At 43.7% G+C, this 27,667-nt stretch overlaps 1 protein-coding gene across 3 annotated transcripts; it reads left to right on the top strand.

Moving 5' to 3' along the window:
- Window positions 1–27,402, top strand: ANP32A (acidic nuclear phosphoprotein 32 family member A). Of its 3 annotated transcripts, none has more exons than XM_044978998.1 (7): window positions 1–177; window positions 20,448–20,597; window positions 20,756–20,878; window positions 22,768–22,966; window positions 24,542–24,639; window positions 25,798–25,858; window positions 26,053–27,402. In XM_044978998.1, exons 1-7 carry the CDS (start codon window positions 1–3, stop codon window positions 26,112–26,114), a joined length of 870 nt encoding a protein of 289 aa, XP_044834933.1. In that variant the 3' UTR covers window positions 26,115–27,402. The 3 variants fall into 3 exon arrangements, with proteins under 3 accessions (XP_044834933.1, XP_044834931.1, XP_044834932.1); XM_044978996.1 differs by having other exon boundaries at window positions 173–384; XM_044978997.1 differs by lacking the exon at window positions 1–177 and adding an exon at window positions 3,258–3,305.
- The last annotated feature ends 265 nt before the right edge of the window (window positions 27,403–27,667 follow it).

Below are 27,667 nucleotides of genomic sequence, written 5' to 3' on the forward strand. Positions count from 1 at the left end.
ATGCGCCTTCGCTCGGACTCGGGCTGTCCCCTGGCCGGCTCCGCCGCTCCCCTATTGGCTCCCGCCGCCCCTTGCCCGCCCCATTGGCTCCGGCGGCCAGCGGCGGCGTCGCGGTTGGCCGATCCAGGTGTCAATCACGGCGGAGCCCCCGAGAGTGCCCGCCTCCGCTGTTATCAGGTTAGTGTTAGCCGCGGTGCTGGGGCTCGGGATTCCAAGCGGAGCTGGTTGAGCCCTCAAAGTCCCTCACCGCGCTGGCTTTGGGGGGGTCTCCACTGGTGTCAATACAAAAGAGGAGCTGAGCAAAGCGAGAGACTCCTGCTAACCAGGGACATGGACATGAAGAAAAGGATCCACTTAGAGCTGCGGAACAGGACGCCCTCAGATGTAAGCAATGCAAAAAAAATCCATCCCACATTTTGGGGGGTGTATTAAAATTATTACAAAATTTAGGGGTGCAGTTGTAATAGGTAACGCCCGTGCCAGCTGCTGCTGAGGCCGCTGTTGCCCTTGAGGTGCCTACCGGTGTGTGTATGTCTCTGTGCACCCAATTTGGGGTGCCCAAAGGCGCACGCGTTATGGTCTAGGGGAAAACTATAAGCTGCTCCTGAGTCTGCTGGTGTGAAATGCATTAAAGGGGCTTGCAGTGCATTAAATGAAAATAAGTTGGTGGTTCTCTCTGGCTGGTTTAGTTTGCAAATATTTGCACTGGGTGTTGGGCAGGGAGGGACTGTGAGTGAGTTGAAAATGGTTTAGTTTAAAGTGCGTCTTCATTTCTTTGCAGTGATCAGGCAAGAGAGACTGGGGAGCCATATTTGTAACTTTGTAGTCCTCATGAACGCGCCCTTTCTCTCTCTCTCCCTCTCCAGATGCTGAGAAGACAAAAAATAGGATTTTAAAACAAATGTTCATGGGTTTTTAAAATCTGATCCAGCTGACAGTATCGCAAGCTTTTAATAAAAAAAAAATTGCCAAAATAAATCCACTCTCCACCCCCTCTCCATCCACACACACAAAAAGACTGGATGTTTTTTTTTTCCTTGGGGCTGGACTTAGGTTGTTGTTCAGCGTCTGACTGAATAAACGAGAACAAGAAAGTTTGTCAGGACAAAAATAGTCCATGGCTGGTTGGGTACAATTTATGCAGACACGAGAAAACCTAGTTACCTCTCCTCGTTTTTCTGTTTGTCTCTTACTGATCCTGCAGCGATTGCAACAGAAAGGCGAGAGGGGTGGGGGAAACCCAACTTGGGAAGACCCCTAACCTCTTGCCAGATGCACCCAAGGAGAAATTAAGGTTGCCTCTGTGTTTGTGCGTGTATGTGTGTGTTAGATCTCCTGTGACGGGAATGTGGTGTTTTGTGCTGCGCAAAGGTGACCGGTCTCGTCTCTCCTATGTAATCATCGGTGTATGGGATCGTTGCAAGCGGCTTTTCCCAGCCTGGGCGTCTTGGGAACTTTAGTGTAACACACGGAGTAAATAGCCAGTCTCTGGGGGGAACCCTCCCCCCCAAAAAATGACCCCCCCTACCTGGCCAAGGATTTTTTAGAAGCCAAGGCAGAAGAGGTCATTACATAATGGCTTAAATACTAACATAGTTTGGTATTTGGGGGGAAGGGGAGGTGTTCGCCAAACGATTCGCCTCCCTCCTACAGACTTCTAGGCTGCTTTGGTTGGAAGGCGCTGGGCGTAGATAGGACCGAATGAAAAACATACCTCTCCAGAAATCAAAAAGTGTACGTCTGCGGGGGAGGGGGGAACTGCCCCCACGGTTTCCTATCGCTAGTAAAATGTCTGACGGACAAAGCTGGGCAGATTTACGTAACCTTTTTAAACTTAAAAAAGTATTGGGGATGCAACATGAGGAGGGTGTTTCCGTTGTATTGAGCTGGCTAGTGGGTCAGACACCTTGCCTTGAGCAGCAACACCTATTAATAAAAAGTGGTGTGTGTGTGTGTGTGCGTGCAGGTTGCTGCGTGAGCGGGGCTGCCAGTGCTCCCTTGTGTTGCACTGTGTGTGTGTGTGTGTGTGTGTGTGTGCCCCTAGCTCAGCACACGAGGGCTTGTTGTTTGTGAGAGCTGTGCAAAGGGGACAAAGAGCAAACGGAGGCGCTTCCTAATGAGGGGCCTCCGTCCCTACATCTCTGCCGGGGAGATGAAATATTCCTCCCTCCTTCCCTCCCTCCACCCCATGAAATCATTCCCAACTTTGTATCCTCGCGTTGGCAGCACCACAGTAAACCTGAAGTAGGACAAGACGCCATGTTTTTTTCCATCGAGCTGCAAAGGAGAAAAAGGCTGGGGTATGAAACCAAGGCGATTTATTCTTTAGGGTCCGTGCGAATACAATAAAGGAGGGGATTCTTAAAGCCACCATCGATGCAGTTAGCAAACATTCCTTGTTTGTTACATTCTGGAGGGAGTGTGTGTGTTTGTGCGGGGCGGGGGAGTTGCTTTAAATGTTAGTGTTTGTAACAAACTATAAAATGAGAAGCTTATATAGATCTGCAGTTTCCTAATAATGGTGATTATTTGGGGGGGGAGAAAAATTTAATGGTTTGTTACAGGGCAGGTCGTGGATGTAGAATCATAACGATTAAGCGGCTGAAGCAGGGAGGGCGCCTTCAGGGCTCGCTCTGTGTGCGTGTGTGTGTAACATGACTGCCAGCATTCAGGTCTGCCATTTTGTCACTGTTGTTGTCACTGAGTGGGGTGGGGGGGAGGGGAGGAGGATGTTTTTAAAGAAGATAAAAATCTTTTAGCGCGATTCCCAACAAGGTACCAACGGTCTATTCCAAGCGAATAACTGCTGCTGATGTGGCCGATGTGGCGGGGGTCTTCAGGGAGGGAGGCCGGGTGTGTGTGTCGGCCTGCAGAGGGGAGAATCCCGGTGCTTGTTTGTTTCCCTGCAAAGGCGTCTCGGCAGCGTGGAGGAGCCTGTCTCTTTAAATGGAGCGTTGGTAGCTCGAAATGGAACGTTGTGTTCGCCAGCGTTCCGCGGCGCGGGGACTAACGTTCGGAGGGGACTGGACAGTCAGTCGCGCTCTCGCCAGCAGCACCTGGCTGCGTCTCCCCTTCACACCCGTCGGCAGCGCGGGCACTGATGCCCGTTTGTTGTTGTTCGTTGGCCAAATCCCGATAGTTGTGGCTTCCCCGGAGCTGGAAGAAGCAAGCAGACGTAGAAGGTCGTTTGCACAGTGGTTTTTTGTGATGGCTTTAAAATGCCTGCAGCAGCTTCCAAAGGGAGGGGAGCGCATTATTGATGAGTTGGGAACATGCCTTCTTCCTGGGCAGGGCCCTGCGGGAAGGTAGGTCTCGGTTTTTTCATGGATTATGTAGCAGTAACAGCGAGCGCCGCTTGAGGCTTATCTGCACTTTTCTTCATGCGCCCCGTTTTTAACAAGGGTTAACTATAAAGATTTTCTCCAGACTGCTAAGTGGGACGTTTTAGCTGTAGTAGTTTTTTAAACCAAATTTTGGTTTACTTTTCTCACTGTGCTTTTGATTTAGTGGAGAGTAACATTAATAGGCCTTGCAGCATGAGCTTTCCTGGGTGAATACCCACTTCTTGCAAGACATCCGACGAAGTGGGTATTCACCCACGAAAGCTCATGCTGAAAAACGTCTGTTAGTCTATAAGGTGCCACAGGATTCTTTGCTGCTTTTACAAATCCAGACTAACACGGCTACCCCTCTGATACTTGACATTAATAGGCCTTTGATTGGGACAATGTTGCATCTGAAGAAGTGGCTTTTTTACCCACGAAAGCTTATGCCCAAATAAATCTGTTAGTCTCTAAGGTGCCACCAGACTCCTTGTTGTTTTTGCACTTGTTTAACTCAGAGATTTTGTGGGTAAAGAAACCCTGCCAGTCATACAATGTTAGTTATCTAACGTGTTACTTTGTCACCTGTTTAAAGTCTTTTGACTCTGAGAATAAACTCACGTAGCAAATGCTATAGTTAAAATTGTTCTAAATTTCATTATGCATATTTTATTTTAAAGATAACTAGGGGGAATAATGCTTGTGAGCACTGCTGTTTTACCAACCAAATCCAAAGGCACCCATTAGAATGTGGCCAGTTCATGTGCATATATGTCCTCATGCCATGGAGAAATCAAGTGTACAATTTGGGGCCTGCCACTTTTCAAAAAACCCTTTGAAATCAAATTGAGTGAATCTGTGCCTTTGGGCACTAGATAAAGTGGTGACTAAATTTTAAAAGTGATTATTGCTTGGGCTGTCCACTACTTCATGTAGATTGTGCGTGTTTCAATATAGACAGAACAATGACGTTAAATTTGATATTGTATTAGTCTGTGAGCTCTTGTTTACATAGGTAAAGATGATGCAGTATCTTTAGTAACTCTCTGGCAGGTTAATGGTTTCCAGTACATATTTGCACTATAATCCATATTTTACCAGTATCTGGTCATATTGTTCCATTGGGATTATTATTACACCTCTACCCCGATATAACACTGTCCTCGGGAGCCAAAAAATCTTACCGCGTTATAGGTGAAACCGCGTTATATCGAACTTGCTTTGATCTGCCGGAGTGCACAGCCCCTCCCCCCCAGCACTGCTTTACTGCGTTATATCTGAATTCATGTTATATCGGGTTAGAGGTGTATTTTTTAAAAGTACCATTAAAAGAAATATACTCTGAAAAATTGGCCTTCACTTTACAAAACCAAAGTAGATTTAACTGAAGCTTTTGAGCCATTTGTGTCTTGGTATTGCAGCCCATGTGGTATTTAGCTTACATCAGCCCCTTGCCAGGGTTGAGATTTTGCAAATCAAGGGGAGTAGTGAAGCATTATATCAGAATTTCATTACCTTTGTGGGTTTATGTTAATATTCTGTTGGCTGTAGAGAGAGATAGTATAATTCTTGTTTGGAATACTGCTTAATACTGTGTAACAGAGCTGGTTACTTTGAGATGTTAAATCTTATAATTCTGTAGGTTTAGTATACATATTAATTAACAAAAATATATAATGCAAATGTATTAAATATGGTGGAATGCATAGGAGCCCCATTTCCCCCCCTTTTTTTTTGTTTTTTAACATGAATTTAGTATTAATGAAAGGTGCCAGATGGATAGTACCTGAAATTATATTTTTCTATGTATTGTACAGTCTGTGGTTATGCAGCTTTTCCTACTGGAATTTTCTCCTTTTCTTCTGAATCCACTGTGTTTAGTATTGAGAAAGTAGTTCATATGCTATACACATACACATCTAAGCTTATCTTATTTATGATAGTCATTTTCTGAGCCATCAGATGGCAATGTAACTACTGAACTACATAGAAGAAGCTTTTGAGGGCAGATTTTTGGGCACTCTTGTTTATTTGTATTATATATAGCCTAATTCAGTAGCTAAATACAAAGGCTGTAAAGCAGATTATCAGTTTAATGTTCTGTCTGGCTATGCAACACAGATCTTGCATGTGTGTTTGAAATTGTGCTAAAATGTCTTTTTTATGCTTTAGAGATATGTTGTTGATTACTTTAGTCCAAAGACTTAATGCTTGTTCTAAACGGGACACTATTCACTTGAAATTTAGTCAATTAAAATAAATGTTGAAGGTTACTTCCGTTTTTTCACATGCTTCTGATTCCCCTGCCAAAAACTTGTGTTTAGTTTTATTTATGTCCGTTCTCTTCTGTTGTGTGGAAAACCTACACAAACAAAAGGGAAAACAGTGAAAATGACTACTTATAAAGTCCTATGAAATACAGATGGTAAACTAAAATATAACTTTCCCTTCTAGTCCTTTATGGTTACTATGTTAATTGCAATAATAGTAACTGGCTTAAGTTGGTGTCTCTTTAAAGATTTGCATTCTTGTAAAAGCATTGTAATAATCCAAGTTAGTGTCTTCATTTAAATTTTCTCTCTCTTGTGCTTAATAAAAAATGAAAGGTACTCTAACTATTTTATGCAGCTACTAGCAGCCTCTCTGAATTTGTGATCTGCTGGTATTCTGCGAAGTCCTCAAAAGTTTATATTGGGGCTATATCTCTCTGCATCTGTACTGCTGGATCCCCAGAAGGGGTGTTTTAGTAAAGTGAATACATTGTTTGTGTTGGAACAACTTATATTGGAAACGGGTAGGTATGAAGGAAACATAGTGAGGCAAATATATACCTCATTTGATCTAGAATCATGGATGAGAATGAACATGCACAGGTACAGAATTTGTGTGTGCGATTCATAGTGAGTGGTCTAGACATTATTTTATTTTTTTTCCTTTTTAAACTTGACCAGGTTGCAAGCATGTGAAGGGATCTATGTACGTACAAGATTAAAAACTTGCTGCCTAGCTTTCTAATCTGTCCATAGTGTTGCCATTATCTGATGGATTTTCTAGATTTTTATTGTGTGGCTTAATCCTGACATTTCACCCTCAACTGTTCAAAATTCCCCTGCGGCTATCAGTATCTCAAATGCAATCATACTTATGTAAGGTGTAGGATGATTCATGTCTGTACAGAACAAGAAAACATCAACTTGAAAAATGGTTCTCTTGATAAAGTTATCAGAACAAAAATAGTGCACTTTAGTTAACAAGCCTCCATATAATGGTATAAAGAATTGCATTATGTCACATGAAGAAATAATTATTGGGGGGGGAGGAAAAGACACCAGAAGCTGAAAAAAAGACACACAGCGGGAAGAACAGCTCACTAGTATGGACTCTTGAGGGCCTACATGGTATGATTGACTTAAGCCTGAATCTGATAACTTGTCCTACAGCCAGATCTGCACACACACAATCTTGGAAATCAATGGGCAGAATCTGTCGTCTGCTGCGCTGCCCTACTTGTGCACCACGATGTACCAATATTTTGAGCTTAACCATATGGACCTTCAAAATGCAACATTAGAGGTAATAGTTCAGGGCCTACTGTACACTATTCATCCCCTCTTCATTCATCTTGAATTCCTAAGGACTGTATTGTCTACAAATACGTACATCTTTAAAGGTATTGAATTTGTAGCGTAAAGGGTGATGGCCGCCTTTTAAAAACAGATATACTGTGTGTAGTTCACCTCAGTTAGGACTAATCATAGACATGGACGAGATTTACTAATTCCACCTCTTTGGATAAGTAAGTACATTTCTAATGGAACCGTATAGGCCGGAGAAAGGTAAGAATTGGGCCCATAAAAATGTAACTACTTACGTTTCAAGTGTGAACCACTTTCAAATGATTTAACCAATGTAAAGCTTTAGATATGAGTGGTGCGATGAACTCAACTGGTTTCCCAGCCAGAATCTCTGGTGTGGGAAGAAGCGTGTTTGGAATTCCATGTGAACGGACTGGGAGGAAACAGAGTTGGCATAACTTGATGCTAACATTGAGACTTTTCTTGCTGTGGCAGGTCTCAGTAGACTGGGGGATAAACACCTTGGCCAGGTAAAATGAAATGTCTGTAGTCAGGTATGGTTGATCCCTAATGAGAATAGTTAGCAGTTACTCTCTGCTGATGGGCCTAGCTGGAGTTGCTGGTTGTTACTTGACTATTAACTTGTTACAATGATAACATACAAACCATTTTCATTTTCTTCCTCTGCCATCCTTTCACCCTACCATTCTTCAGACAATATTTGTAAACTCGTATTTTCTGCCTCTTGCCTAACTCAGTAACCTTGCTTTTCTTTCTTTCCTGCTAGATTTTTCCCTCAACTATAGGATTCATTTCCTGCATACTTCTCTTCAAATATATTGTGTTTCTTCTCTTCTCTCCCTCCTTTTTTTTTTTAAATTAATAGCTCTTTGGGCTCAGTCTTGCAGCCCTTACCTACGTGAGTAGTCTGAGAGAAATCTAAACAAGGTTCAGGATTTGAACCTACTGTCAATCTTCATGTCTTCACTTCGACCTGTATAAAAAGAGTCACAAGGCAGACTCATTATTGAAGCATTAATTTTTCAGTCAAACTGGCCTATCGGGCACTTCCAAGTATTAAAAAGGTTGGAAACAGCGTGTCCCAGTAAATCTAGTGGGACATTTCACTTGCATGGTACTGAGTACCTACAACTTTTCAGACAAGATATTGATTTAATATTAGTGATTAGTATGCTAACATTCTTAGGAAACTTTTCTTTGACTTAAGGCAGGAAATAAATTTCATGCCAAGTTTATGAGAGTAGCAGATATGATTGCTCCAGTACTGAATGACCACAGAATGCGTACAGCAGTATAGCTAAACGTTAACTTGGAATTAAACTATTTTAAAATTAGCTATGATGTGCACAAGGTATTTGAATGTGTGTTTACTGTGTGGCGCTGAGGTCATTTAATAATATCTAGCTTTTCTATAGCATTTTCCACTGGTAGATCTCAAAATGCTTTACAAAGGAGGTAAGCATCATTATCCCTATCTTACAGATAGGAGAAGTGACTTTCCCAAGGTCACCCAGCAGGCCATCGGCAGAGCCAGAGAGAGAGACGAGGTCTCCTGTGGCCCAGTCAGTGCTCTATCCGCTAGGACATCTTGCGTCCAGGAAATGGAGATGGAAGCAAACCTCAAAGTGGAGCACACACACACACAAAAAAAAAAAGGCGGGGGGGGCATTTGTTTTGAAAGTCAATCAATTTAATCACTTCCCTATCACTGTTTAGGCCAGGCCCCCTCAAACTAAGCGTGTTCAGACCTCGGTGGTTCAGGAGCTAAATCAGCGATCAGTATTCCCCAAAAGAGCCACAGTCCTCTGAATTCATTGTTTCATTTACATATATATGTAATTCTCACAGCAAAATGACTGACCAAGTATTCTACAATTGGTTAATAACATAGTAAAAGCTTCCTGATTGGTTAATAATTAAATCACACAGAGTTTTAATATCATGTTCTGCAAAGAGCTGCAGGAGAGGGATTAAAGAGCCACTTGTGGCTCATAAGGCTCAGGCTGAGTATCATTGTTCTAAGGCTTTTGTGCTGGCCTATATGTAATTTTATAAAAGAAACAACCAGACTAGAAAAACCTGCCTATATGCCCTTGAATAAAGGGGCTTGCTACATTTTTATCAATATTCTTTGACTTATTGACTAGCATGGTGCATATTCTTGTGTATATACAGGTAGTTACTGAGATGTTTCAAGTGGAAGTATGCTCTCATGTGACATGATTCTTAAAAATATATGTTTTACTAAAGTCATCATTTTTTCCCTAGAAGTTTTGGATTGGAGGTGCTATGTAGTTAGTCGCAGCAATTTTGATTATGGGGTGTATACCACTGGCTTTCTTCCTCCCTCCCTCCCACCACTTTCCTATTTCATTTGACACTTCAGACTTTCTTATAACTCCACTATAGGAACATAGGTCTAACATCTTGTCTTTGACTCTCTATGTATATGTTGGTTTCTGGGCTGACGGTGACACACGGTACAGAATGTTAGAGTGGAAATTTACTGATAATGGACCAGAGTGATGGCACAACCTTTTAACCCAGTTCAACTGGCTAGTGGAGAATTATTTTCCCCTATGTATAGGAACAGTTTGGTAGAGTTGATCAAGTGGCTCTTCCTCCACACGTTCTGCTGGCCCCCGTGCATTGGGTGTGGCCAGGGAAGAGTGGGCTTTGCCTGGATGCCCCTGCAGGCTGTTCACAGGCAACAGAAAATGGTAACCTGTGAATCCTACGCCTGCTGACTAGTCATTCAATCTGAATCCTTAACTCACTTTCTATGGGCCTTCCTTCCGTATTCACAATGCATAATTCAAAAACGAAATGCTAGGCTGGTTAAGATTTGAGATAATTGTTTAGAGCTAAGGTGTTGGTATATTGTATTTTTATTTTAGTTGATCTAGTAACTGAAACTGCTTTTTCTTACTAATGAACTTGTAATGCTCAAATATTTCATTGTGGCGTAACATTATGGTATTATAAAAAAAGACGTAAGTGCACTAGAGGGTAATGTTGGGGTCTTTGTGCACACATACGTACTCACAACTTGAGTGAAGTAAGTAGAGAACTATGCCAACATGATACGAAAGTTAGTGAGCTCTTCAAATATGCACATACTGAAATTGTTGGTTGTAGTAGTTTGGGATTAAGTAAATAGTACAGGGAGCTTCCAAGCAAAAGGATGTGTAAGTGTTAGCATATTGAAGTTTGATGGGGCTGCACCATTCAAAGACCACCCCAGATAGAAGCTTTTAAAGTCCAGTGTTGTGTTTCATATGACATTTGTGCAAAGATTCAGAATTCCAACTCAATGAATACAGGTGCCAAGTGAATAAAATAACTTGAGATGTGAATGGGTCACTTTTATTTCCAGTGTTGTCTGTGATTTCATTTGTTCAGCATTCATGAACTTGGCAGCACCAAAAGTCCATATATTAAATTAGTCCTATTGTGTTGGTGATCTCCATCTTGGATAGGATTTGAATCTGTCTTTTTAAAGAGCACCTTTGAAGTCAGTAGGGCATTAACCATAGTGAAGATGTCTTTGGGATGTTCTCTCTGTTCATACACAGTTTCCATAATGTGGTAGCTGAATGCCTCCCAAAGTTCTAAAGCGGGGTAGGCAACCTATGGCATGGGTGCCGAAGGCGGCACGCGAGCTGATTTTCAGTGGCACTCACACTGCCCGGGTCCTGGCCACCGGTCCGGGGGGCCTCTGCATTTTAATTTAATTTTAAATGAAGCTTCTTAAACATTTTAAAAACCTTATTTACTTTACATACAACAATAGTTTTCGTTATATATTATAGACTTATAGAAAGAGCTTCTAAAAATGTTAAAATGTATTACTGGCACGTGAAACCTTAAATTAGAGTGAATAAATGAAGACTCGGCACAGCACTTGTGAAAGGTTGCCAAGCCCTTTCTAAAGTATATACATTAGGCCCATTCAGAGTGTCCCCTCTTACTGAGTCCAGGAGTCGCTGCCTCAGCTGCTAGATGTCCTGTTCATTGCTCAGGATGGGAGGGGTATGTGCTGTGTGGTTTCCCAGAAGGGAAGTGTCCCATCCTGATATGTGGCGTTCTCTGCGTTTGTGTTGCATAACGTTGACCAGGCTCCGTGCTAGGTAAGTGGCACTCCTACAGCCAATTTTCTTAATCATTTGTTTAAAACGCTTATGATATTTGCTGATAAGTAGGTGAGTGAAACCAGTTTTGTTTCATCTTGTCAAAGGCCTGGTGGTTGAAATATCAAAATTACTAGTTTTATCCTGACTCAGATAAAAAACACATCTTTAGTAACATGCTCATGTTTGGGGATGGGGGGGTGGAGGGGAGTGGTTATATTTAAAAAGTCTGTGTTTTGGGGGAGGTTCCAAGTATCAGAACCCTTCCTGTATCTGTTGAAATGTAGGTTAGAAAAATCTCAGATTGAGTCCAGCCTAGGCTGTGTCTCCTTTGAGACACAAAGCAGTGCTAAAGGAATAGTTGAGGATTACCCCATTATAGGGGAATCCCTAGTGGCATAACACCAGCACACTCTATGCCAGGCAACCCATTCTCCCCCCCACCCTTACTCCCTCCATGTAGGTGGAATGCCAGAGATGGGAGAGGAACATGGCCAGCGTTTGCTGAGCTCTGGCAATCCTGGAATGGCAGAACAGTCCCTAGGAGGTGTGTCCTAGTTGGCATATATTCTAATAGCCCAGTAGCTACTCTAACTTGACCTGGGGGCCACACAGGGTCCTGGCTGCCCCTAACGGTGTATAAAGGTGGTATAATGCCCCTCTGCCCCCCTCCTTAGGTGTGCCAAGCAGATACAGACATGGCATGTATGCCGCTTACAGTTACTGATTAAAAGAGAAAACAAGCTTTCCAGACCTCGCTTGGTTTCATTTTGGTTGCTGGTTTAGAGCAGGAAGTGCAGAGGTTTGCATAATTGCACCAAGAGTTTGCAAAGCTTCACAGCAGCTGCAGCTTTAGTGCAGCCTGTTTAATAGGCTGAGCACTCAAGCTTGTCCTGATGCCACATTCCAGATAGTATCTGAAGTGAACATCCATAAGAATTTAATCCTTTCTGCCAGGGTGTGGCAAAAGTAACTTTGAGGGAGAAGATCGTCTTGTAAACACTGAGAATGTAAAGCTCTTCACCATCAGTTTTTTTTTTCTTTCCCCTGATTTTTCTGTGTAGTGCCTATGATGGGCTGTCCTCCTTTCATTACACTTACGGACAGTTTAACAGGATTCACCCTTCCCCAACACACCAAAACTTTCAGTGTGGAATGTATTGTGTCCTTTCCATGGAATATGTTAAAGGATAATTGCTCTTGCTTGCGACGACAGATTGTGCCAGAGAACAGTTTATTGCAGTTGGGGTGAACAAACTGGTAGGTTTCTGCCAGAGGATCCCCAGCCCACGGGATCACTGCTCTGGAATTTAAGTGCTGGAGGTAGAAAGAAATCTGATTTGACAGCCTAAAAGGATGGGTGTCCATCATTAATTATGAGTGATGCAGGGGCAGGACTTCCTGCCAGGCCCAAAAGCTCAGAGGGATGTGCTCCCGCATTTGGAGGAGGAATAGAGTTTCCGCAGATGTATCTAAAGAACCGAGCAGGCTCCCATTTGTCAGAGACCTTTTCCCCTCTCCTTATGGATGGAGAGAAGGGAGCACCTGGCACTGAGATGAGGCAGTGGGAGACAGGAAGGGACATAACGCAATTGCTAATTCCAGTAGACCAGACACTGGCCAAGAGCTTTGTGGTACCAAGTGAGTGTGCTTCCCCTTGCTCTGTGGGTAGCGTGGCCATGTGGAATGGGAGCCGTTTTCTGTCCCAAAGGAGCCAAATAAACAGGGTGGGATTTACGTGTGTGATGGCCTGATAATCTATGAGGTCCCTACCTTCAGTGTCAGTGGAGCGGTGTGGCTGAATTTGATCCTTGGCTTTCTACTACTAAACTTGCTATTTAACCTGTTAAAAATGGAGCCTTAACGGTGTGGTTTTTGTAATAACATTTATGTCGCTCTTCTAGTCTTGATGATCTGTCATGGATTACAGGTCAGGGATTTAATCACTGGCAGTGCCTAGTTGCCTTTGAACCATTGCTCTGTGCATGCAGGAGTGAAACTGTAGGCTCTTTGGAGCAGTAACTTTGTACTTATTGTACTATATATATATATATTTATAGTACAATAATACAAACCCATTGGAAAATACTGATGTACATGTCTGTATTCTATAGCATGTGTGTAAATTAGTATGACAAAGTATATTCGTTTTTCAGAAAAGTAAACTGACCTGTGTTAGGGTCTCTGTAACCTATGCAGAAAAGCAAGCAAGGAGAAAAATTGTGCCAGGTAAACTGTGCAGAGAATGTGTAATGAAAGTTGAGTATGAGTGTCCCCATGGAATACAGTGCCTGTGTGCATACAGCGGGCTGCCGTTAACTGAGAAATGAGCATCAGTGCAAACCACGGGTACATTAAGAATGCCGCATAAGCAGTGACAAATACAGCTTAATACAGTATCTGTATGAGAGGTTTCAGAGTAGCAGCCATGTTAGTCTGTATCCGCCAAAAGAACTGGAGTACTTGTGGCACCTTAGAGACTAACACATTTATTTGAGCATAAGCTTTCGTGGGCTACGGAATGGAACATATATTGAGGAGATATATATACATGTACAGAGAGCATGAAAAGGTGGGAGTTGTCTTACCAACTCTGAGAGGCCAATTAAGTAAGAAAAAACTTTTGAAGTGATCAAGATAGCCCAGCACAGACAGTTTGATAAGAAGTGTGAGAATACTTACAAGAGGAGATAGAGTCAATGTTTGTAATGGCTCAGCCATTCCCAGTCCCTATTCAAACCTAAGTTGATTGTATCTAGTTTGCATATCAATTCTAATAATTAATAATAGGAGATATACCAATCTCCTAGAACTGGAAGGGACCTTGAAAGGTCATTGAGTCCAGCCCCCTGCCTTCACTAGCAGGACCAGTTTTTGCCCCAGATCCCTAAGTGGCCTCCTCAAGGATTGAACTCAGAACTCTGGGGTTAGCAGGCCAATGCTCAAACCACTGAGCTATCCCTCCCCCCAGCTCAGCAGTATCTGTATGAGAAAACTCTGGATTCTGTTGGTTATCAAACATGGAGTACTGCAAGAGGTGATGTAATCAAAGGCACGGAGAGATACAGGACACACTGTAATCCATAGTTAGGCATGCAAAGTGGACAGACATCAAGGTGATGTCAGTCTGGAAGAGTCTGCCAACACCAGAGATAGAAACTGGAGCGGCCACTGAAATAAGGAGTCAGGTGAGGAGGGAGCAGTGACCTATTTCTGGTTCTTGGAACACCACACAAAAGCAAGCCTTGACACTAGCAAACCACAGAATAACACACAAGCAGCAGTGTGTGTACCACCAGGAAGCACCTGGCACAGCAGGTGGCAGTTTGGCAGGCCACAGAGTGGAAGAATGGGGAAATGGAACACCCAGAGCAGACCCCTGGGACATAGAGACGAGATGGAGCCTCAGAACCAATTAGGGCTCTGCATACCTTGACCAGATACGCAGACAGTCCCAACCATGCAGCAGTCATTGTCCCGCTCCCCAAATGCACCATGTTGCATTGCAGGCAGAGGCTTTAACAATCCACACCATAGATCCCAGTGAACCAATCTGTCTGTCCGCCTCTCCACTGGGCTTATTACATGTTCCTTTGCTGCAATTCAGGTGTGTGACCCATCTGCTCTGGCAGTTGAGTGGCCATATGAGGCTGGCTCATGGACAGGAACCCTCTGCGATATAGAGATGGTGAAGGATAGTGTTCTCTTTGGTGGTTAAACCTGCCTGCAGCGTGCTGTTCTTGCATTTTTCCCAGAACACATCAACTATTTTTGGGCAGAGAGCATGTGGCATGCTCACTTTTCTGTGCGGTGCATGGGCTGAGTGCTGATGGTATGCCGCCTTGCTATACTGCAGTTATGGGACGCGTAGGAGAGGGGAAATGTGATGTGCAATATTGTTCTAAGAGATCACAACTTGTACCTGTCCTTCTGTCTAGATTCTTGTGAAGCCCACTACCACCAGTAGTTTGCTTTGCTTGTGCATCATGCAGTGAACAGAACAGTTGGAGCCTAGATGACTTTGAGCACTGGGGGTCTCCCATCCTTTTACACAGCCATGTAAAAATGATTTCTGGAAACTTACTTCCATAGTCTAGCTCAGGGGGTCTCACAAGAAAATTTCTGGTGGCCTCAGACTGTGGCCACCAACTCTTCCTGGTGGCTGCTGACAGGTTTTTCCTAAAATAATTAACTTTTAGGAAAAACATGCACATATACATGTTCAAATCATTATAATTTATTTATGTACTTTTTACTGGAGACTCAAAAATAAATAATGTACAGTTTTCTCTATTGATTACTGGACCTAAACAAAATAGAAACAAATAATGGGCTTTGCATGTTCTTGTCTCTGTTTTGTTGTTGCTTTTTTTTTTTTTTCTGTTTCTGTGAAAAGTGATATTTGTATGTTTAATGCTGCTTCCCCCACCCCCAGTTACTGCCCAGGAGGATGTGGCCACACAAAAAGCCCTTGGTAGCCACATTTCGAGAAATGCTGGGTAGCTTGTACCTCTCATCCGTGATAGTGTCTTCCTTAGCTTGACTGAACTGCAGGGCTCCAGTAAGACAGTATTGGTTCAAATATGATACGGCAGACTCTCACGCTCTTCATTCATAATGGTTAGAGCCCATTCATCACGTTCTGACGTGTATAACGAGCCCTGTAAAGGGGGTTAGGGTCTGAGTGGTGAATACTACATCCATCCAGAAATGCTTATCTGGTGTGTTTTAATGGGGTGAAACAAAAGAGGAGAAGTCCTGTGTGTGAAAACAAAGAGCTCAGTGACACACGCGGCATGGTCAGTGGGAAGTACGATAGGCGCGCTCTGTCTGAGACCAGTTTGCACAAAACTACCCAGATTCATTTAGAAAATAATCCAGTGCAAAAAGACTGCAAAGCTCCGTCATGCCTGTAGATAGTTAGTCTAGTCAGAGACTTTTAATGGGAGTGGGGTCTTATTTGCCCTTCCATGAACCTTCTCAGTAAACCTGCCTTTTGTCACTGTATGTAACTATCTATACAGTGTCAAATCTTACACCCTGCCCTAGTCCACATGTAACTCCCATTAGCCTGGGGGGCGGGGGGGAGGGAGTCTGCAGTGCCCAACACCTTGGGGCTCCAATGGAGATTGTCTTTTTTGGTCTAGTTGAGCAATAGGATATGCTAGATATATGTGTCTTCCCAAACAGGGATGGGAGGTCACTGTCAGACTACCTCAGCTGTGTGGACTCTTAGGGCTTGGCTACACTCAAAACTCCAAAGCGCTGCCGCGGGAGTGCTCCCGGCGCTGCAGGTCCTCCACCTCCCCGAGGGGCTTGGCGGCTCCCGGCGCTGCAGGTCCTCCACCTCCCCGAGGGGATTGGCGGCTCCCGGCGCTGCAGGTCCTCCACCTCCCCGAGGGGATTGGCGGCTCCCGGCGCTGCAGGTCCTCCACCTCCCCGAGGGGATTGGCGGCTCCCGGCGCTGCAGGTCCTCCACCTCCCCGAGGGGATTGGCGGCTCCCGGCGCTGGGGCACTGGTTACACTGGCGCTTTGCAGCGCTGTAACTTGCTGCGCTCAGGGGGGTGTTTTTTCACACCCCTGAGCGAGAAAGTTGCAGCGCTGTAAAGCGCCAGGGTAGCCAAGGCCTTAACAAAAAGGGATAAGCTCTGGAGAAGGGAAAGATAAAAGGAGAGGCAGAGTAAGAGAGAAAGGAATGGAAAGGGGAAGAGAGGAGGAAGTATACGTGGGCAGGAGGAGGGTAAACGACCATGGGGTATAAAGCACCTGTGGGAAAATTTGCAGGCTGGTTGCGTCAGCTGCTGTGTGTAAAAGTGCAGATGAAAAACTAATGCAAAATTAAGTTTATGCACTGAAAACCAAAAAAAAAGTCAGTAAGTTCACAGTGTATGGTGTCAAGTATCAGAGGGGTAGCCGTGTTAGTCTGGTTCTGTAGAAGCAGCAAAGAATCCTGTGGCACCTTATAGACTAACAGACGTTTTGCAGCATGAGCTTTCGTGGGTGAATACCCACTTCTTCAGATGCAAGACAGTGTATGGTGTCATGCAGCCATGTTACCTTGGTCCCATTGTCCACCTGTGGTATTTTCTATTCCTGTATATTTGTGGTGAAGCCAGCCCTGCTGTGGGATCCTTCACTTTTGAATTTCAGAATGATTTTTAACTTTGCCACTGTAATGTTGCACTAACACAATTCGTTGAATGAAATTTCTCTCACAGAGAAAAGGACCAAGATCCCCAACTAAGCCAGAGGCAGGCCGGCTCCTCTGCTGCCATTTCTGGTGTGTCCTTCCTCCCTTCACTGCTGAGGGAAGAGACTCTAGAGTCCCCCTCCCGCTCAGCTTCAGACAAACACCATTTTCCCTTTTAAGTGGGTTGCAGGCCAGATCTCACCCCTAACCTTGGTGCCAGCTCCTGGAGCTGTGGGCACTCTCTCTCTGCCTGGACTCTCACCTTGGAGTGCAAGGCTGTGTCGTCCCTGTCACCCCCTGCAGTTGAATAGCCTTCCGATAACTGGATCCAAATGGACCTCATGGAGAGTCTTTACTCTTGGTGTGCGCTTGGCAGTGGCAAAGCCCGAGGCTGCAATCTACAAACAGTTCGGAGGAGATGGGCCAGCTCACCCAGCGGAGGGGGGGATGGGAAAAGGAGCCCCATGCTCAGCACATTAGACCTTTCCTTCGCTCTCGCGGTTAGAGGGGTAGGAGAGATTCCTTTTAAAGGCGGATTCCAAAACCACTTAGTGCCCGGTGGGTGGGCAGGCTGCAGGGGATAAATGGGGCAGGCAAAGGCCCTCTGACCTGCTCAGCAAGGACATGAGCCGATAAAGGGAAAATCGAGGGGTGTGACTGTAAGAGTTTCTTGCTTGGGCTTGAGTAAGAAGAGCCGTTTGAAAAGTATGTGCATTTGTGAACTAAATGTAGAAACTTATTTAGTTTAGGACAGGAAGTGAAGATTTGTAAGATTAGTTTGAAACTGCAGGAGGAACTAGGTAGGCTGGAAGGATGTAGCTACTCAGATTCGAATTTGAACCAGTCACTGGGGTGAATTCTTTTTAAAAGGGCTCATGTGATTATTTGTAAATGAGCACAGTTGACTACAACCTCTGTTTTTTACTTCTCATCTGCAAGTTAGCACGTCAAACCCTTCAGAGTCTGTCCTAGACCTGTGTTGGAGCAGAGCTTCCGTCACTGCCTTATGCGGGAGTCTGGTTGTTTGGGAGTTTTCTACCCCTGGACTGGTCTCATCCAGGTACTAACCAGGCTCCACCTGGTATCTTGAAGTATTGTGGCAAAAGGATCTGCCTATTGAATACTTCTGGGTTGGTTTGTTTGCTCCTGCCTTTAAAAAAAAAAAAAATTAAAGTGATACATTTATATAGGAAATAATACATAAAACTTAAGAGTCTTCTGGTCTGTGTGTGGATTCTTTTGCAAAACTTGTACAAGGACACTTGCTTACCATCATTCTTCTGGGGAAGATATTGGGGAAAAGAAACCTGGAAATTGCATTTCCTGTTGAAACTCTGATTACGTGCATCACTTGTGAACCTATACCATCTCGGATCTCCCTTCACCTGAACGGAGCCCCCTTGAATTCAGCACATGGATTTCATTGCAAGAATGGTGACTAAGTGATTCAACATAAAATGGAGTTAAATATCTAGTAAAGCTGTTTGATGCACCCATCAAATCACATCACATTGACTTGAATCTCCTGCTATGAGATTACTGCAATAGCCATTTTCAAAAAAAGAAATATTTGCATATTAACTGCCTCATGTATGCAAAGGAAGGTTTCATCATCTTGCTAACTCTGTGGTTCTTGCAAACTCTCTTGGGTCCTATCCCCTTTGCTTTTAAAACAAAAGATTCTCCAGATTTCTCAGGCTCTGTGTCACAGTAGGGGGGGACCTGACTGTTCCTGAGTTCTGGAACATTGCTCTGCCTCCAGCCTTTCCCCCACCCTGAGTGTCAATGGTCTATGGTACCCCTTGACAACCTATATCATGCAGGGCTCTGTAATGCAGTCCTAGGGGTGTATTCGTCTCTCAGTGTGGGAGAACTTGCTCTCAGAACTTGCCCGTTGATAGGGGAGTATTTGCACTCTTTATTCTGGCAAAATGGGGGAGGATTTACTGTAGATTCCTAACTGTAGTGGGGCACTGCTCATGCTGTGTATCCTGCTCATGTTTCTACCAGGGATGTACTAAGTGTGGTAAGACTGCATGAGGATTTTTGGTTAAAAATGAACTGTTTTTATTCTTTAATCACTGTAGTGGGGCTTTTTCGTCTTAAAGGGCTGCATCCTTTCTTGAGCATTGAGCTGTGTCATTTGAAGGTGGCACCTTCCTAAGGTCTGATTATCAACAAGGAGCTCCCATTCAGTAATTTATCCCAGCTTTTGCTGAATGGGGCAGGGTCAACCACATGGGCAAATCCTGCATCCTCCTTTTCCTCCCCCCTCTGTTCCCCTCCATGCCTGCTCGTTCTCTACAGTCTGGGGGAAGGGGAGGGTGAGACAGAAGGGACAGGATCCATACATGCTCAGGTGAGCGCAGGAGGAGAATCAGGCTATATCCACTACCCCTTCCCATTCCAGAAACATCTGAAGCCTGCCTTATAAACTCTTCAAGAAAAACCCACCTCTGTGGGGAAAACCTCGCCTTAGAACTCTGAAGCCCGCAGAATACTGAGAGGGAGACTTCCGAGAGCACGTAGTGGAGTTAGGATTACAAGTGCCATGGAAAGTGAGGCGCTCCCTAAAATGTAGCTGTCCATAGTATTAGTCAGCCTGTTTCACTTCTCAGAAAATATCTCTGCAGCCGGCGGTCTAAACTTAAAGTTTACTTCTTTGAATAGGTTGTTATAATAAATTGAGATCATTTCTTAATGCAGAAAATGGTATTTTAAATGACTGATGTATTGCATTGACAGGCAAGAAGTTATGCTGTAGGCTCTTTTTAATGAAGTCTTGAATATTCCAAGCTATTGTTAAAATGTCTTTAGCAGTAACTTTGATGAACAGTAGTTAGGAACTACTAGTAAATCATGTAAACTAGCTTTAATGCAATAGAACTGATTCTAAGCCAGTTGCAGAATGCCATCTATGTTCAGGTTTGCTTCATTTGTCTTTCTCTAATAATCGTGTTTGAGAGATGTAGCTAAAATCCATCGTGAGACGTTAAGCTAGCATTGTAAACAACACTGCATGGCAGAAGCTGGAAATAACCATTATCCGGCACAGTTGCAAAGTAGAACAACAAACTGTTGTATTCGGTTCCATAGCTTAAGTTTTTTTTATTGTGCTTTGCTTGTGAATTAACGAACTGTTTAAACATTTATATGTATCTGACTGTAGGATGAACATTTTAACACATTTGAATTTTGTCTTTTCAGGTTAAAGAACTCGTTCTTGACAACTGTAGGTCAAATGAAGGCAAAATTGAAGGACTCACAGATGAGTTTGAAGAGCTGGAATTCTTAAGTACAATCAACGTAGGCCTAAGCTCAGTTGCAAACTTACCAAAGTTAAACAAACTTAAGAAGGTAAATAAAGAAGTGCCACATGTTGTATTTCTCTCTTTATCTTTTTTTCTTGCAATATAGTAAGTGCGAAATAGACGTTCACATAAGAACTTCCTCTAACCAGCTCAGTTGCGTTTGTTTTAAAATCTCTAATTTTTATTTCTTTGTCTGACTTCTAGCTCGAACTAAGCGATAACAGAATCTCAGGAGGACTGGAAGTATTGGCAGAAAAGTGTCCAAACCTCACACATCTAAACCTAAGCGGCAACAAAATAAAAGATCTCAGTACAATAGAACCTCTGGTGAGTTAATGTGTCAGCAAAAAGTGCTTTAAGTGTAGTTAAAACCTCTAGATCTGTATGTGACCACAGGTCCCTTACAAGCTGACACCCCAAATAGAATGCGAGGTTGTCCACATCTAACTGAGGCAGGCTGTCATATATTGGCTGTGTGTCTGTGATAACGCCTCCCTCTAGTGGCCAGTGCTCACCAGATAGTCAGTACACATCCATAGAGCGGAGGCAGAAGGGGTGGAGAATGGGTGTGGCTTAGGGGAATTTGTAGTGGGATATGGAGTCCTTAGTCCTGAAGGTGATAGTGCAAGTCTAGTGCAGACAGTTGCAATCGAAAGTTGCTCTGTGGTGGCTGTTCATTGGGCTACTCCATGAGTTGTGTTGGTGGGCTCAGTCCAGTTTCTGGTGGGAATTTGGTGACCTCACAGTCCTCTTCCCTCCCCATTTGTGTTTGATACTAATTAGCACACCTGTTGTGTAAAGAAAACCCAAGAACTGGAAGGGCCAAGGTTACCATTGCTACGTTCTCTGCTCCAAAAATGATACCGTCAAGAAATGGCTGAGATTGGATGGGGGGATGTACACACAGGTGGCTCACTGTACTCCGCTTGTCCTGAGACGAGAGAAGGGGCTGCAGTCTCCAGGACTGCCCATCTGGAATTAATCAAGAGCCCTGAGACTTACCGTAAGGGTGTCCTCACATTAGCCGGGCACCTATCAATGTCCCACTTCTGCTCTGGAAGTGTGAAAGGCAGCTGCGAGTCATTTCTGTATACTTTAAAAGTGGGAACAATCTGACTCTTCAGGGTAGCTCGTCAGGAGAGAAGAACTAAGACATATTTTATTTTACAGTATTTGGTGCCATGGACCTTGTCTCTCAGCCCCACTCCTCCACCGGACAAAGTTCTGCTAACAGGTCCCTGGTTTGGAAACCTGTGGGCCATTCCCGACTCTTCCATTTTCTACCCCTGTTCATGGCTGGCTTCTACTAACAGAAGCACCTACTCCCCCTGAGCTGTCCCGTTGGTACAGCTGGTGCATAGCCCTGGCAGCATGAGCTCATAACTACCCCCTCTTTTCCTGTTGGACCCCTTTAAATCTCTTCTTTTCATGACATCTCAACCATTGGGTTAAAAGTGGATCAGATTACAGTTTCAGAACACAGCCCGGTGCCCTTCACTTCTTGCCCGATAGTACTGTTGTGCTTAGGAATTGAGGGCTATGAGCAGGCTTTATCACCTTTTTACCTTCACTCTTTTTACCCCGTTAATATCTTTCCATGAAAATCTCATGCTCCTGAGGCTTCTCCTATGTCGCTGGGATCCATCGCTAGCTATACGCGACGGGCAGGGTGGCCATGAGCCTCTGCCACCTGCTTGCAATCTCAGGGCTCTAAACTAATAAACCTTCACAATTTCATAGGAGACCATTGCTCTACAGCCTTCAGACTAAGCTCTTAAAGGGAAACCTTTCAGCGCATCCAAGGCAAACCCTTAAGCCACCACTCTTCTCTTTTATTGCGTTTAGTTTATAAGTGCCATTGCTTCCTTTTCCCACCTAAAAATTCTGTGCAGCTGAACGTAAGCTGGAACCCCTCCCCCCTGGTTTTCATCTGGCTGTTGGTGGTTATGTAGGCACTGGCCCCTGTGTGACGTTGGGTCAGACACTTTACCCCGTTCTATGCCTCAGTTTCCCATTTGTAACATGGCAGTATTGATACAGAGCTTTGTAAAGTGCTTTGAGATCTGTGAACAAAGAGTACTGATTTAAAACACTCCATTTTATCCTTAGAAGTTACGTGCCGCGATATGTACCTTTTGGGTGTTAACTGGCTGCCCTTCCGTTTTTAAAGTCCTCCCAAGACAGGTCTCTGATGGAGCCTCCATTTTTACTTACAGAAAAAATTAGAAAACTTGAAGAGTTTAGATCTTTTCAATTGCGAGGTAACCAACTTGAACGACTACAGAGAAAATGTGTTCAAGCTCCTCCCCCAACTCACGTATCTCGACGGTTACGACCGGGATGACAAAGAAGCCCCCGATTCCGATGCAGAGGGCTATGTGGAGGGCCTAGATGATGAAGAGGAGGATGAAGATGGTATGTTACTAGCTCCATTTAGCATATTTAGATTATAGCCAACTGACGTGCATGCTCCTTTCTTCTCCAAAAGCAACCCATTCACCTGACCTGCTGGTGAGAGAAGGGTTCTCCCAGCACCCCGTTCCCTGGCTTACGTATGTACCTGTGGCTCCTCCATAGACTGAGGAAAAGCTAGACTTGGGTAGCCGAGGCAGGGCCTAAAAGAGACGCACACTCTTAGCTTCAGTCAGAGAGTGCTGCGAGGTCTGGCCAGGAGAGGGAACGAGACAAGCACAAGGGCAGTGAATGGGGAAGGCGACAGAAGGGAGAAACGTGTAAGAGAAACTGAAAGGACATGCGTATTGCTCTCCATCTTCCAAGCCTCTTACAGTTAGGAGGTAACTGGAAATCGGGAAAATGCCTTGTTGAGAAAGCTGTGGCAGGGAATGAAAAGTGCAAGGACAGAAGCAAAGCACACCTAGCTATTAAAGATGGATAGGACAGACCCTCGTAAAGGGGGAGGGGAAGGGAGACTGAGAATGGAAGATAGCAACCGGATTAGGGGACAGTGAGTGAGGCTGAAGTGTTGGTTAATAGGGAAGTGTGAGATTGAATTATCAGTAACAAAGTAAACGGCTGAGGTAGATCAAAGGAGCAGAGAAGGCACATGCTGAAGTTTGCTTGGGGCCAGCGCTGTCAAAGGCACTGCAGAAGCAGGGAGTAACTTTATGAATGTTAGGAAAACTAACATGCCAGTTCTGTTGTGCCATTCTGCTTCACCCCGACAGCCTGCATTCAGAGGCATCTGGCTTACCAGTTGGACCAATGTCAGGCTGGGTTTTGGGAATTTGCTAGACTCTTCAAACCAAGCTGAAAAGCAAAGCGCACAGAATAGCTGGACTTGCACTTTCTCCTCGAGTGCAGAATTTGTTGTGTTGCGATACAGTAAACACTGCAGCACTGCCTGGCAGAAGGGTGCACTGGCAGAACAAGGCAGGGGGTTCAGTGGGGACAAAAATCTCTCTCCAGCACAGTATAAATGCAGACCTGAGTGAAAATGCTTTAACTTTCTTCTCAAAAATCCATACAAGGCGCTGGATTATGTCCCCCTTCACATTGCTCTCGCAGCCTAGCGAGGATTGAGCAGCCTCTGGGGGAACTTTCCCATCACCGGGGACTGGACAGGGCGGCTATATGCAGCTCTTTCCCTCCTCTTCCTCCCTGCCACCACCAGGTGTTCTGCTCATTCCATGATGCTGGGAACCCCACGGCCAGTAGTAGGAAGTTGCTATAAAATAGAGCAGCCCCCGGTCTGCTCTGACTTACGCCCGGGCCACCCATGTTCCCCCAGCAGCTCAGGATCTGGGAGGCACACAGGTGGCTTTAAGCCACCATTGCAGCACTCTGTGCAGGATTCACTCTGGCCTTGTACCTTGCACCTGGAAAAAGGCAACAAGCTAGATTCTGCCTTCAAGCAGTACTTGTGTGTGTGCCTTTTACATCAGTGGGAAGGCAGGATTTGGCTGGTAATGTTTGAAAACTAAGCTTACCGTAGACAGTTAACTGAGTTGATAGTCTTGCTTGCTTGTGTAGAAGAGGAGTATGATGAAGATGCTCAAGTAGTAGAAGATGAAGAGGAAGATGAGGAGGAGGAGGAAGGAGAAGAGGAGGATGTGAGCGGGGAAGAGGAGGTAAGGATTCGTGGCAGGGGGAACATCTGTGGCAGGTCTGAATACCTGCATAGAAACGTAAACCACATCACAACCTTTGTTTTTAAGTGCACACTTTTTTTTTCTTTCCCTTCATCTAAGATGCAATGAAAATAAATGGGGACAGGTTTTGAAGAGCATCTGTCTGTGAGCCAGCTGCCATCTAGTGACCAGTGATAAATCATTCAGCTTCTTGGGATCATGTTGAAAACAGATGTAACTTTCAGCAGCTCTGTCCTTAACATTCCCAAAGCTAGCCACTTTTCTCACACACAGCCTATTAAAAGCTGGAGTTGAAGTCTCTGTGAACAATTGAGAGAAAGAACCTATGTCTCAAAAAGCAGATGCTTATAGGAAAACTGAGCCCAGACTTTTGCACAATGATACTGATTTAAATAAGATTTCAGTCACAATGTTTGAGAATAAGATTGGCCTGAAAGTAGAAAACAAAGTACTGTTGGCTTCAGACTCGGGGTGGGAGTGTTTGTCAATGGTCTTCATCTAAAAATAAAAAGGTGCCAGTTTTTATAGTACAGAGATTCTTCCTTAAGTCTAACCTCAGAGAGGTTGAATGGGTAAAATGGAAAGCAGAATTCAGTGTGTGGTTCCAACAACTGACTTCTCTTCCCCCTGCCTCGCCCCCTTCTCACTCTCTCTCTCTCTCACACACACACACACACACACACACACACACACACCTTTCCCTCCTACTGGTAAAGTAGTAACAGAAGTGGTGAGATCCTGTGTTTAAGTGTGTAACTTTGGAATGCTTAGAACTAAGCTTAGTGTTTTGTTTCCACAAATGGGCCCTGATCTCATTGAAATTAGTGGAAGTTTTGCCATTGATTTCACTGAACAAGACTTAAATTTTTGTGTTTACATATCAGTCTGGCTTTTAAAGCCATATAGTGAGAAGATCGGTTTCTTCTTTGAGATTGAGAGGAGGCCGAATGGCTACTCTTGAGTCCTGCTGTGAAGAGTGGGCCAGAATCCAATGTAGGAAGGTATTTTAGGGAATAAACTTGCACACTTATGTGGGGGGAAGACACCTTTCAAGGGATTTGCTCAATTTCAAGATACCGTTGAAGGTTGTTGATTGGGAAAGATGTTGAACAAAACTCTTTGTTAATCTTTCTGTAGGAAGATGAAGAAGGTTATAATGATGGTGAAGTAGATGATGATGAAGAAGAAGAAGAAATTGGTATGGCAATACTACAAACTTTAGTACAGAACAAAAGTAGTAACGTACTGTTTTTTTTAAAAGCAGAACTGTATCTGAATATATATTGCTGTGGTACTAAGCCAGTTCCTAATGTGTGAATTGTTTGTTTTTACGATCATGCTAGGATAGTCCACCGAGGTGCACACCTAACCCAGTCCATGTTTATTTTTCAGAAGAAGAAAAGGGGCAGAAGAGAAAACGAGAACCCGAAGACGAGGGTGATGAAGATGATTAAACTGAATAACCTATTCTGAAAGTTTCCTATTGTGATTTGACTGTTTTTACCCTGTATTCTCCTCCCCTCCCTCCCCCCCCCAACTTATTTTTTTTTCTGATTGTAATGTTGCTGTGGGAATGAGAGGGAAAAGTGTTTTGGGTGGGCGAGGGGAAATACTATTTTTACTGCCACTCCTACTTTTCATTTTTAAATTTTTTTTTGTCCCTTTTAGTTCCTGACTGTAAATGCAATAGCAAGTATAAACCAAGTGGCAATTTGTTTCTTATTATTGGAGTGGATAGTTTGACATCTTAAACTTAAGATCACTAGAGGATATCCAAAGTAGGCATACAGTCTGTTTTGAGACAGCTAACTATCTCTGGTTGTTGGGATTTACCATCTCTGCCAGTCACTAAACATATTGTAAGCATTTTTTCGGGGGGATGCTGCAGATCTAGGCAAAGCATCCAGTCCACAGCAACAGGAGTGAGAATGGCATATTGATAAAGTGATTTCTTTGTTGCCTGTTTGTGAATGACTGCCATTTTCAGCCAATGCTTTCCCTGCTTCTGTAGGTAACTCTTATTTTGCTGTTTGTAAATAGTGACCAAATGTGTTCTTTTTGTTTTTCCTTTTGTTGAGTTCCTTTGGATCTGGTTTATGGGGTGACTACTTTGCAATCCCCCTCTGTGTGTTGTGTTTTTGGGGGGGGTTCTTTTTTTTTCCCTTTTGTTTGTTTGGGTTTTTTTGGCCTGGGGTACAGCCAATACACTGAAAATGGCAGGCATTTAAATATATATATAAATATATATAAAAAAGTGTTCCTAATTCCTGAGTTACTAGTGACATTAATTTGAAAATTGTAATAAAAAATGTTTCAACCCTTTTAAATAAGGTGTGTACTATTTTGGTCTGTAATATATAACGACACTTAGTCAATTTGAAGTGATGAGAAACGACTTCCACTTGTGCTATATACTTTGAAAATTTTTACAAACCTAAATACAGGAGACAGTACAGCATGTAGTGTAGAAGGTTTCTTTTCATACACTCAAGCACGAAATACTAATACAAAATTGTATTTTCTTACCTAGTGGAAGTCAGTAAAATGACTGAAAATACCTAGTGAATGTACAGTTTTACTTTCATATCCCTCTTTAAAATAGCTTTAGAAGTGACTTGTATTTCCTAGTCAATATTTCATCTGTATAAATACATTTGCAAGTTTTTTTCCCAGAAGAGCCAAACTTTTGAGTTTTATGTCTGTTTGTCATTGATGAATTTCAATAAATCTTTTTATACAATTTTTTTTTTGTGGCTTATTTGAGTAAAATGGGCCACTGGGAATGAACTGCATACCTTTAACGATCATATTCTGTTGAATTCCCTGGTATTTTTAGTAGTTGCTTCATACATTTTCTTCTATAAAATGGCTCTAAGCCATGGTTGGGTGAAAGCACGGGGATATTTTCGCTTTAATGCAAATGATGGTATGCTAGCTTTATTTGTTTATTTTTAAGTTGCCCATAAGGTGACTTACATTTTTAGCAGTGGTCTGTCCTAGCCATATT

This window comes from Mauremys mutica, chromosome 11, assembly GCF_020497125.1.
Source record: "Mauremys mutica isolate MM-2020 ecotype Southern chromosome 11, ASM2049712v1, whole genome shotgun sequence".
NCBI classification, from domain to species: domain Eukaryota; kingdom Metazoa; phylum Chordata; order Testudines; family Geoemydidae; genus Mauremys; species Mauremys mutica.